The 12165-nt window shown below is 40.5% G+C and overlaps 1 protein-coding gene across 1 annotated transcript in view; it reads left to right on the top strand.

Moving 5' to 3' along the window:
* The first annotated feature begins 932 nt into the window (after nt 1-932).
* LOC113670729 (endothelin-converting enzyme homolog) overlaps nt 933-12165 on the top strand; it is a 13567-nt gene continuing 2334 nt past the window's right edge. Inside the window, exons 1-14 of the mRNA XM_027186905.2 lie at nt 933-1789; nt 2599-2655; nt 3215-3334; nt 3411-3497; nt 4096-4229; nt 4832-5063; nt 5347-5445; nt 5555-5632; nt 6071-6174; nt 6659-6717; nt 7084-7138; nt 7729-7796; nt 8085-8227; nt 11899-11964. Of these exons, the coding sequence (XP_027042706.2) occupies nt 1061-1789; nt 2599-2655; nt 3215-3334; nt 3411-3497; nt 4096-4229; nt 4832-5063; nt 5347-5445; nt 5555-5632; nt 6071-6174; nt 6659-6717; nt 7084-7138; nt 7729-7796; nt 8085-8227; nt 11899-11964 (2031 nt within the window). The 5' untranslated portion in view covers nt 933-1060. The remainder of the gene's footprint in view (nt 1790-2598; nt 2656-3214; nt 3335-3410; nt 3498-4095; nt 4230-4831; nt 5064-5346; nt 5446-5554; nt 5633-6070; nt 6175-6658; nt 6718-7083; nt 7139-7728; nt 7797-8084; nt 8228-11898; nt 11965-12165) is intronic.

The raw sequence follows: 12165 nt of genomic DNA, 5'->3' as shown, positions 1-12165 counted from the left end.
TCATGCAGTGTTGTGAAGTAAAGCGGAAAATCAGCTATAGGGAATAAAACAGACCATGAAACAGTTTATCCCAAGAGGACTTTTTATACACAAAAATGCAATTAACCGTAAGAAAGTTTTTCGAGTTTTGTCCTCGATGGCGCTGCTAACTCTTCTGGTTTTGGTTTGTGAGTGTGTTTTTTGTTTCCATCCTCCAGAGATCGCCTTAAGGTCAAGAAATAATTCATTACTAAGCTAACACTCAGGCGAAGAGGTGACAGAAGGGAATTTACGTGTGTCAATTACTTATTCCTCATTCGCCACGACTTCGTCGTTCGTGATAAGAGGTAGAATACGCTGAAAGCTCAACGGAAACCTCTCTGATAGGAGATTTATCCATGAATGCTGGCAGCGAAAAGTGCTTCACAAAGGCATGTACCATGACGTATTTAAAGTACTTGAGTCGGATTAAAACAAGCTGCTGCTGTTTTAAGTCAGGCTTGACTGAGAATACATTTGACCGTCTTTTGAATTTCTCACAGAGGGCGCAGTATAGAGTGCTGCGAAAACTATAGTCAACTATTCAATATCAAAGTATTCGACAGCGTAAGTGTTGATCAAAGTTATCAAGTAAACAACTTCTGGCCATAAACAGGGCAAAAAGTTTAGCTAAATTAATGCAGCGTGACTTCCAGACGTTAGCTTAAATGAATTTTGATAAGTCCTTCATTTAAAAGTGTTTCGTAAGAAAAGCTGATAGTCACTCAAGTGTATAGAGAGATTATGAAACTTGTTCGTGGTGACAAGTTTAAGTTTGTACAGATGTTAATAATTAAAAGTTTATTTTTTTAGTTCTTCAGTGTCATATCCTTTGTGAGTAAGAACCACTTCCTAAACTTAAAGCTTGGGGTAGTTAAAGATTTTTCCAATCTATCTGATAATTGATGTTTTTTAAAGATATTGTTCTTGCGTGGGAAAACCACCCAAGCGAAGAGGGGCGGAAATCAAGACTATTTAAAGATATAACTTCTAGACATTTACCTCTTCAAAACGTATTGGATTTGCAATACAATCATATCGAATGAAAAACGAAGGGAACATGGATTTGGCTTATGGCAGCAGTACCAGTACCCAGACTTTTGGAATGGAGTCTGCAGAAAGTAGGACTATTAATTTCTCTAAAGAGAAACAGAGGCGGTTTCGTCTCGGGCTGTTGACAATCATTTGTGCAGTCTTATTACTTGCCTGTCTTGCTCTCGCTACGTATGCGATCTTGCTCTCGTTTAGGAAAGAAAAAGATGCGACCAAAGACGAGGTGAAGTATTGTACTTCGTCCACATGCTTAGAAGTGGCAGGCGCTGTTAAGAAGAGCCTGAACGAATCCGTGGATCCGTGTGAAGATTTTTATCAGTATTCCTGCGGAAGTTGGATCGAGAACAACCCAATTCCACCATCAGAAACGACAACGGCCACTTTTATAACAGCAGCAAAGAAGAACGATGAAAGATTGTTGCTACTTCTGTTAGAAGACGACGAGCTTCCGAGCGAACATGCCGTGAAGAAAGCGAAGAACTATTTTAAATCTTGCATGACCGAGGACGACGATAACAACACTGCTACAGTTGTTGAGTTAAAAAGCCTTATCCGGCGTTTCGGATCCTGGCCACTAGATGTGGCCACTTGGAATGTCTCAACATGGAGTCTCAATCACGCTTTATTGGAAATCCATCGTGATTATTCTGCTACGACACCCTTGTTTGCGATGACTGTGGATGTAAACCCTTTTGATTCGTCTCGATATATTCTAAAGGTATGACATAACATGTAATTGTAATCATGTTAGGATATGAGCAGTCTCTTTATGATTATATTACTTCTCTTGATGGTAAAGTGCATTCAGTTAAAACTCCGAATGAACAACTGCTCGCAAATTTTTTCTGTAGTTCCAGCCAGTTTATGAATAATTCTATTCCACATCAGGTGATCTAATCTCCGCTAGATTACTTGTGTTGTTATTTTTACCACGCCGGACACAACAATTTAGAAGTTTATTCTCCTTATGATCAAGTATCTGCAATATTTTTGCAGTTCCACAAAGTTTATGATCCCGTTCCAACTCATTTAATAAAATAACTGGCAGATTTCTTCAGTTTTTATTTGTACTACACCAAACTCTCAACAATTAAGAAGTTCGCTCAACAGGGAAATGATTGACAAGCAACAAGATGAGAAGGGCTTTTGGCGACTGAGCATAATTTTGAAACAAGAGGTGTAAATGCATCGAAAGATCTTTGAACTAGCAACTATGCAACTTTAAGTTTGTCTAACATATTTTTCCTAGTAAGAGAGCGATCCTGAAGTGCATCCGCGGGGTAAAACATGTTTAACCAGGTTGGACAAGATAAATGCTTATCCGCGTTTGACCACGACTGCTTCATCACGCGTTAAGGTTATCAAACACAATTTCACAACGTCACAATTTTCAGTAGCATCAAACAAGGTGTTAAAATGAAAACATGAATCAACAGGTGTACTTTTTTGAATATGGGTCAGTCCGAATTTAAATTAAATTCATTTGGCGTCTCAACCGGGCCTTTTTGGTTTTCTCTTTTGTCATAGATCAATCCTCCATCTTTGAGTCTCATTCGGGAACAGTACTTGACAGAGGATAACAAGGTATAAAAATCACGACGTTTTACTTTCAGAAACTAGAAAAATAATTTCCTAAATGTTTACTCAGTGGATCCTGTTCTGAATCAATTGGTGTTCTATTAAAGCTTGCCCCTTGTACGAGAGCTAGTTTTCGCGCTGAAGTATGAATACAGAATTAAATTGAAGTTGTACGAAAACAAAAGAGTTTAACAATGGTAATTTAATTAATTTTGATCCTTCCTTTCCTGTATTTTAAATCATTTCAAAAAACTTGCAAAGTTACGTTAGCTGCCAATATAAGCAACAATTCCACCTTCAAGCTGTGAAGTCCCAGACACAAGGAGAATGTACTAGTTTAATGGTCAAAATTTTGTGGCTTGTTATCAACTGAATATGATCAATGTTAAGGGCACTTTGATATCATTAAGTTGGCTGGATTAAACCATTCATCGGCCACGTTATGAGGAATTTTAAAAAGGACATTTCTCGGACATTTTCCATGTGAGCTAGTCAGGATGTTGCGCCGTAGATGAAAAAATCATAACCTCACAATTTATGTTTTATTTTTTGGGGGCCATTTCAGACACGAGTGGCATACGTGAATTACATGACCAAAATAGGAAAGTTGCTTGGAAGTCCTGATAGTAATCAAACAAAAGAACAAATGGAAAAAGTTTTAGAGCTGGAGGGAAAACTGGCCCAGGTAAGTTTATCTCCTTAGAATGAACGAATACGATACATGCATTATAACTTACTGCTGTTTTGTGTTGATATTAAAGATAATACCTCCGGCGAGCGAATTGGGAAAGAATTTCCTGCAAAACATGAATATGACGGAGCTCGAGAAATTAGCACCTGGTTTCGAGGTAGGAAATTTCTTATGTTTATTCTGAGCCTGAAAGAGATCTTTGTTGATTCAGCAGCTGGTGTTGAGATCTGATACAGCGACACAAATGCTTATCGAGTTTTCAACGCCAATTCGGTGCTCACTCTAGTTTATGTTCTAAATCTTTTCTTAGCATATTTTGCGACAAAGAGATACATCTTTAAGGAGCATAACACTTCACAAGGTGATACGTTCCAAGTCGGTTTCATCACCTGAGGGACACTCGTTTAGTCTGCAGTCGATGAGTCTCGATACGCATCAGAAGAAACGTCATAATAGAACAAACAATAACAGTTTTTGATTCGTGTATTCGCCCCGATGAATACCTGATGAATACCTCACAAAATGTTAATTTGATTGAACGTAGAATCACATCATGTCTTCCCATATGATTGGACTTTAATTTTCCGTTTACTCTCACTTTCCATTCGGATTTGATAGGCCCCGAAAAATGCTGCTTATTAAAAAACACATCTTCCTTCCCAAGTTTATTTGGTGTGTTACTGGGAGAATAACATTGCTCTATTATCTGGACACATTTGAATAATGTTAAATGACAGATTGTGGTTCCCTTTTAGTTCACCTGGTTGGAATTTATCAACGAATTGTTAAAACCTTTCAGCGTGTCGCTGAACGCTTCAGATATAGTCATGGTCCCTTCGCTAGAGTATCTTCGGAACCTCTCCTACATTGTGAACAACACCAGCAAGGAGTAAGGAGATAAGATACATCTTTCAATAGGCTTGACTTGTAGTTACTTTATGTAATGAATTCGAGGGAGGAATCAAGCCCCGAAAAAGGTAGTGAATAAAACCTTTCAATAAGTCAACCATTAAGTCTCACCTGTTGCTAAGCAAAGTTCAAAACCTCTGCTCATCTTTTGTTCAGTATTGGGTATTTATTGAGCTTGTCACTAACCTGCAGTGATCAGTGTATCAACCATCGATGCAGTCAATCCTAGTCAGATAGCATTTCAGCCAGGAAGTCCATCATTCCGTCAGTTAGCTAGTCAGTCCACCATTCAGTCAGTCAGACAGTCAGCAGGTCAGTCAACCAGCTGGTCGATCCATCATTCAGCCAATCAGGCAGTCAATTAGTCAGTCCATTATTCAGTCAGCTAGACATCTAGCAGGTCAGTCAGTCAGCTTATAGTAGATCTGTCAGTCGGCAAGTCAGTTATTCACCTGGCCAGTCACTCTGTCAGTCAATCTGTTAATCAGTCTATCAACTACACAAAGATATTTATTCGGTAAAAAAGTTCATGGAGTCAGACGGAAATTTGATATTTGATACCATCGAAACATCTTTCCTCAGGACAATGGCGAGTTACGTGATCTGGAATTTTGTTCAATCTGTTGTTCCCTACATGTCGCATGTATTCCGGTCTGCTTTATTGGAATATCAGAAGGAGACGATAGGAACCAAATCTGCTCCTCCTCGATGGTATTCGTGCATCGAGGACGAGAATGGCTATTACCATGGACTGACATTTGCTTTGGGATATATATGGATTTCAAAAGTGTTCGACGTTGAAATTATACCATTTGTGAGTACAGCGTACCATTTGAGTATTCCTTGTTAGCAAACTAAGCAGTGGTTTTGTAGACAATCTTAGTGTTTGGCCTTTAGAGAATTATCTAAACACTCCTTCATCACATACACGCACGTAATTCCTTCACCCCTTCCCCTCTGACTCTCCTTCCCACTTCCCCCCCCCCTTTACCCTTAAACTTTGCTTTGTTAGTTTAACTGACTTAAACAAGCTAGATTTTGTCTCTGAAATTTCTCACGCAAAATGTTTAAAACTTAAATATGTGTTTTTGTGACAGATTCAAGATATGTCAAAAAGAATAAGGAGTGTATTTAGAAATGAAACGTCCCAACTCGATTGGATTGACGACGAAACTCGACGAAAAATTGACGAAAAGGTGCAGTAAAATTTAACTAAAATCAGAATAGCACACTTTTGATAATATGCATTGGTCACTTACTTTATTAATGACAGGCAATCTAAGGTTGTCTACGATTCGATTTTAGGAAGATGCAATGAAATTCCACATTGGCTTTCCCAAGCTCTGTGCCAACGAAACATTGCTGAACGAGTTTTACAAAGATGTAAGTGTGCACATACCGTCTAGTATGGAAGTGTGAAGTGATATGAGGCGGGTAAGCGATATTTTGTGATTGCAAAAATCTCTGATCCTTACATCCCGGCATATCCAAGTCTACTCTACAATACTGAAAGCAATCTGCAAAAGTCCTCGCTTAAATTTTCTGGAACTAGAGAATGCAGCTATATTTGTATTTATAAAGCATGAGCAGAAAATCGCTTGCATATACGATTGCAAAGCCAAATGCTTTTTGACAAGCGGCAAAGGGCGACACCGTTACGCTTACATTGAATCTCCTTAATTTGGCAAGATTCCATCTCACAAACAGTCGCAATTTTCTATTCCCTGTAATGATCATACAAATTACGTTGACAACGCAAAGCGGTTCAAAACTAATGTGGACCCACTTTTCGGATCAACTAATGTCAAATTCCCTTTTTAGTTGAACATCAGTGAGAATGATTATCTTAAGAACGTCTTGAGTGTGATGATATGGAAAAGGAGATTGGCCTTTTCAAAACTTAAGACAGCGGTGGACAAAGACCAGTGAGTACAAAAGACCTGATACTTAACTATGAGTGTGCACATTCTAAGCTGACCATCACCATTATATTTTGCAATCAGATGCTCTTCTTACCGTTGTATTCGTGTTTCTAAGGAATCCTCCAGTTCCATTAATATTAGTACCCAATTTTAGTTAGATTTTGATCCGATACCGGTTTACTTTTCCAAAACTATACATGTCATAATCAAATTGAGATGACTGCTTCCAGAGTTGCGATCGGTAATAGACAGTTTGAAATGTTTTCCTAATCCGATCTGTTTTCTTGGGCTCATCATTTTGTTTGATTGCATATTCGCTTGACGGTTTAACGTGCACTCCTTTCGGAGTCTGAAAGCTGGCTGAATGCTATTCAGCCAGCTTTCGTGTGATCCACGAAATGAGATCCACCCTTGCTCAAGGAAGGATTATATAGCATAATGACTAAATAGCATCGATTAAGTCATTTTTTCTTTTCTCTCATCTCAGATGGTTCACTGGACCTCAGAAAGTTAACGCATTTTACTTACGAAGCAGGAACGAAATAAGTAAGTAGGAATCACATCTGAAACAAAGATAGCTTATAGCTATCATTTGACTTTAATTTGTACCAAACCTTTTGAAACGACATCATCCTTATATCATCCCCATATAAAGACTAGAAAAATCGTTGAAATATCTAAGTGCACACACTTAATACCATTAACTTATCTTAATTGAAGAAACAGCGCTAAGTTTTTTTTTTTTTTTTTTTCACGGTTACCGTCTACTGTAACCATCAAGCTTCACGTTCCTCATATCCCTACTCTTACCACGAGCTTTAAAATTTTCGAAAAGGAAGTTCTTAATCTGAACGTGAACTGTAACTCGAACGTCTCCATTCAAGTTTAACATGACGATGATCTCCTCCGTAGGTATTTTAGCAGGAATTCTTCAGCCTCCATTTTACTACGGACGAAAAGCTCCAAGGTATGAGCAGGATCCCCCTTTCATTTAAAAATAAATAAGTAACGAAACGAAAGGGCAATATCAAACGCTTATTGAAAATCGTCATCAGTGATATTTTAGTTCGAAAGTGTCGAGAGGAGAAAAATTATAGAAGTCAAAACATAATATTGAAATCAGGCATCTGCTAATGGTCGAGAAATTGATGTGAAGAGACAGATCACTCAAGTTCTACGCAGTTAGAAAACTTTGGATTACTTCAGGAACTTTGCGAGCTCTTTCTCCCTAGAAATATACGCATCTAGTATAATGGTTTGAAACCGTGCAACTAATCGCAGCCACAAAATTCTGTCGCGGAGGCAGAGATTTTCGCAAAAATCTAACATGTCCTACGAGGCAAATTTTCGCTGCGGTGTGTCGAAGTGACGTGTTTTGAGAGCAATACACACGGCGCTGCTTTTCGCGAACAGTTGTTGTTGAAGTTAAAAAGCTTTCCACTCTTTCTTTCTCTTAACTGATTCGAAATATGAAATGACGAGTTATCTTTGTCTGTAAAGTAGATTTAAACGGTCTTTCATATTTATAGGCTAGTTTTGTCCACTTTTCGTCTTCAGATCCATAAACCTTGGTGGGATTGGAGTGATTCTAGCACACGAGTTATCTCACGGATTTGACGCCGCTGGTCAGTAAAGCAAAAATGTTAAAAAGTGCCGGTTTTGATTGTACTGAAAGTTTATTCCTAAAAGATATAGCACTTTACCTTAATCCTTGATCACGTAGTTTTGAACAGGTTTTATTTTCGCTATTTATTTCGTTTTTATTTTGCTTATTCTGTATCGCTCAGTTAGAGCATTTTAATCCCACTCTTTGCCGGATTCATCAAGGCCGCGCACATACTGTGGACCTAAAGACCGATAGGATAAGTAGTAGACAGCTTCAGTGACTTTTTCATAATGCTTACACTTTCCAGGGAGAAAGTTCAACGAGAATGGAGAGGTTGTTGAAGACTGGTGGAGCAGTTCTTCGTCTCAAGGATTCAAAGAGAGATCCAAATGCATTGTGGACCAGTACAGCAAGTTCTCAGTAGATGTTGGAGGTGGGAAAAGAGAAAACGTAAGTTACAAGGAAGAAATCATCAATGAAGCGTTTGGATTTGAATCTCTCTTTTTTCGTGGGAGAGAGGAGGGGGGGGGAGGTGTATGTATGTGTCTATGTATGCAACCATGGATGTTGTATATAAAGCGTTTATTTAATCGTTTAATTAAGCGTTTATACATATACATATATACATAGTGCAAAAATTTTGACTCTCGTAAAACAGTGCTCAATACATAAGAGTACAGCGATGTATATATTGTGGGAGGAAAAAGATAAATAAACTACAACTTCATCCCTACAACAGGCTTGTAGGGATGAACTTGTAGTTTATTTGTCTTTTTCTTTTAATATATATATATATATATATATATATATATATATATATATATATATGTATGTATGTATGTATGTATGTATGTACGTATTTATCTATGTATTTATACATCCATCCATGCGTCCATACATTCATGTATCCTTGCATTTATGCATCCATTTCATGTGGAGAATAGCGCTATTGTCCGTCAAACTCCGGGACCTTTTCATCGGATAGTTGAAATCGTGCTCGGCAAGTGTCGAGTTCTGGCAAGAATATTTCGGTTGAGTAACTTTTGCCTGAAGGTGACATCCTTAAGCATTAATGTAACTTAAGAGATTTGAAGACAAAAGTTGGGTGTGGGGGGAGGGGAATGAGAAAGTGAGAAGTGATTGATTGCCACTAAACAAAGGGTCGCGGTGACTTCAAAGTCTAAGTTGTTTCGACCATTTTTTTTTTTCTTGTCAACTCTGACTTGGTCATGGCTCAATTACTTCACAAAAAAAGAAAACATTCAAACGCATTTTATAGGCAGAAAATATTCTTTTTTTCTTTTAAAACTCAACAATCGAAGCATCACTCGAGCAACTTTTTCGCCATTGCTCATTTATTTTCATTGGCTTAAGAAGCATTCAAAGTGGTAGCTGATATACAAGATGACAACTTTAGTTTTTAACTTTGACGAATCGCTTTTTTAAAGTTAAATCAGTGAAAAACTTTTTTAACTTGAACTTCGAAAACATTTTCTTGGAATTCTTTAACAGGTGACTAAGCGCTAGATAGATGTAGACCTTTCACTATCAATTCGTCCGTCCATCTATCTATTCATTATCCATCCATCCATCTATTCATTATCCATCCATCCATCTATTCATCCATGCATGCATCCATCCTACATATATTTATTCACTCATCCATCCATTCATCTACATATCCATTCATCCAACCATCCATAAATCCATCATAAATTTCTCCACCCATCCGTCCTTCTATCCAGCCATCCATCAATCAACCCATCCATCTATTCTTCTATTAATTCATCATTGATCTCTCCACCCATCCGTCCTTCTTTCCATCCATCCATCCATCCATCCAACCATCCATCCCTCCATCCATGCATTCCTCCATCCATCCCTCCATCCATTCATCCATCCATCCCTCCATTCATCCATCCATCCATCCCTCCATTCATCCATCCATCCATCCCTCAATCCATCCACTCATCCACTCATCCACCTATCCATCCATCCCTCCATTCATCCATCCATCCAGCCCTCAATCCTCCATCCCTCCAACCACTCATCCATCCATCCATCCATCCATTCATCCATCCATCCGTCCATCCGTCCATCCATTCATCCATCCATCCATCCCTCCATCCCTCCATCCGTCCACTCATCCACCCATCCATCCATCCCTCCATTCATCCATCCATCCATCCCTCAATCCATCCACTCATCCACTCATCCACCCATCCATCCATCCCTCCATTCATCCATCCATCCAGCCCTCAATCCTCCATCCCTCCAACCACTCATCCATCCATCCGTCCATCCCTCCATCCATTCATCCATCCATCCATCCATCCCTCCATCCGTCCATCCATTCATCCATCCATCCATCCATCCCTCCATCCGTCCACTCATCCACCCATCCATCCATCGCTCCATCCATTCATCATCCAGCCATCCATCAATCAACCCATCCATCTATTCTTCTATTAATTCATCATTGATCTCTCCACCCATCCGTCCTTCTTTCCATCCATCCATCCATCCATCCAACCATCCATCCCTCCATCCATGCATTCCTCCATCCATCCCTCCATCCATCCATCCATCCATCCATCCATTCATCCATCCATCCATCCCTCCATTCATCCATCCATCCATCCATCCCTCAATCCATCCACTCATCCACTCATCCACCCATCCATCCATTCCTCCATTCATCCATCCATCCAGCCCTCAATCCTCCATCCCTCCAACCACTCATCCATCCATCCGTCCATCCCTCCATCCATCCATCCATCCATCCCTCCATCCATCCATCCAGCCCTCAATCCTCCATCCCTCCAACCACTCATCCCTCCATCCATCCATCCATCCCTCCATCCATCCATCCAGCCCTCAATCCATCCATCCAGCCCTCAATCCATCCACTCATCCACTCATCCACCCATCCATCCATCCACCCATCCATCCATCCACCCATCCATCCATCCACCCATCCATCCATCCATCCAGCCCTCAATCCTCCATCCCTCCAACCACTCATCCATCCATCCGTCCATCCCTCCATCCATCCACCCATCCATCCCTCCATTCATCCATCCAGCCCTCAATCCTCCATCCCTCCAACCACTCATCCATCCATCTGTCCATCCCTCCATCCATTCATCCATCCATCCATCCATCTGTCCATCCGTCCATCTACTCATCCACTCATTCACCCATCCATCCATCCCTCCATTCATCCATCCATCCAGCCCTCAATCCTCCATCCCTCCAACCACTCATCCATCCATCCGTCCATCCCTCCATCCATTCATCCATCCATCCATCAATCCCTCCATCCGTCCATCCATTCATCCATCCCTCGATCCGTCCACTCATCCACCCATCCATCCATCGCTCCATCCATTCATCTATCCATCCATCCATCCATCCATTCCTCCATCCATTCATCCATCCATACATCCTTCCATCCCTCCATCCCTCCATCCATCCCTCCATCCCTCCATCCCTCCGTCCGTCCACTCATCCACCCATTCATCCATCGCTCCATCCATCCATCCATCCATCCCTCCATCCATTCATCCATCCATCCATCCCTCCATTCATCCATCCATCCATCCCTCAATCCATCCACTCATCCACCCATCCTCCATCCCTCCATCCATTCATCCATCCATCCATCCCTCTATCCATTCATCCATCCATTCATCCATCAATCCATCCATCCGTCCATCCCTCCATCCATTCATCCATCCACCCATCCCTCCATCCCTCCATCCCTCCATCCATCCACTCATCCACCCATCCATCCATCGCTCCATCCATTCATCCATCCCTCCATCCCTCCATCCGTCCACTCATCCACCCATCCATCCATCGCTCTATCCATTCATCCATCCATCCATCCATCCATCCACCCCTCCATCCATTCATCCATCCATCCATCCATCCATCCCTCCATCTATTCATCCATCCGTCCATCTATCCATCCATCCATCCATCCATTCATCCCTCCATCCTGTTATCTATCAATATACTTTTCAATCTACACTTCGCAAAAAGCAGGCTTTAGGTAAAGCCTTTTATTATTCAAGATTTTTATTCAAGCTCTTACTTTTTTATCTGAATTGATCCAGTTGAATGGTGAACTGACTTTGAGTGAAAACATTGCAGACAACGGTGGCATTCGTATGGCTTATTTGGTAAGTCTAACTGTAACACATCACACCACATTTCACCTCCATAAAATCAAGCTATTTCATCTATGACTGTCTCACTCACTCTTGATTGTTCTGAGAACTAGCAGTAGTCAAGTGGTGTTAGAAGATGCTGGGGGTGCAAGGTAGAGATCAGCTCCCGGAAGAACAACTTGCATCAAACCATTTTGAATACGATGTATCTAT

This window comes from Pocillopora damicornis, chromosome 2, assembly GCF_964200805.1.
Source record: "Pocillopora damicornis chromosome 2, jaPocDami1.2, whole genome shotgun sequence".
In the NCBI taxonomy this organism is placed as follows: Eukaryota; Metazoa; Cnidaria; class Anthozoa; order Scleractinia; family Pocilloporidae; genus Pocillopora; species Pocillopora damicornis.
The sequence above is the reverse complement of the archived record's forward strand: the minus strand, read 5'-3'. Positions and strand labels throughout refer to the sequence as shown.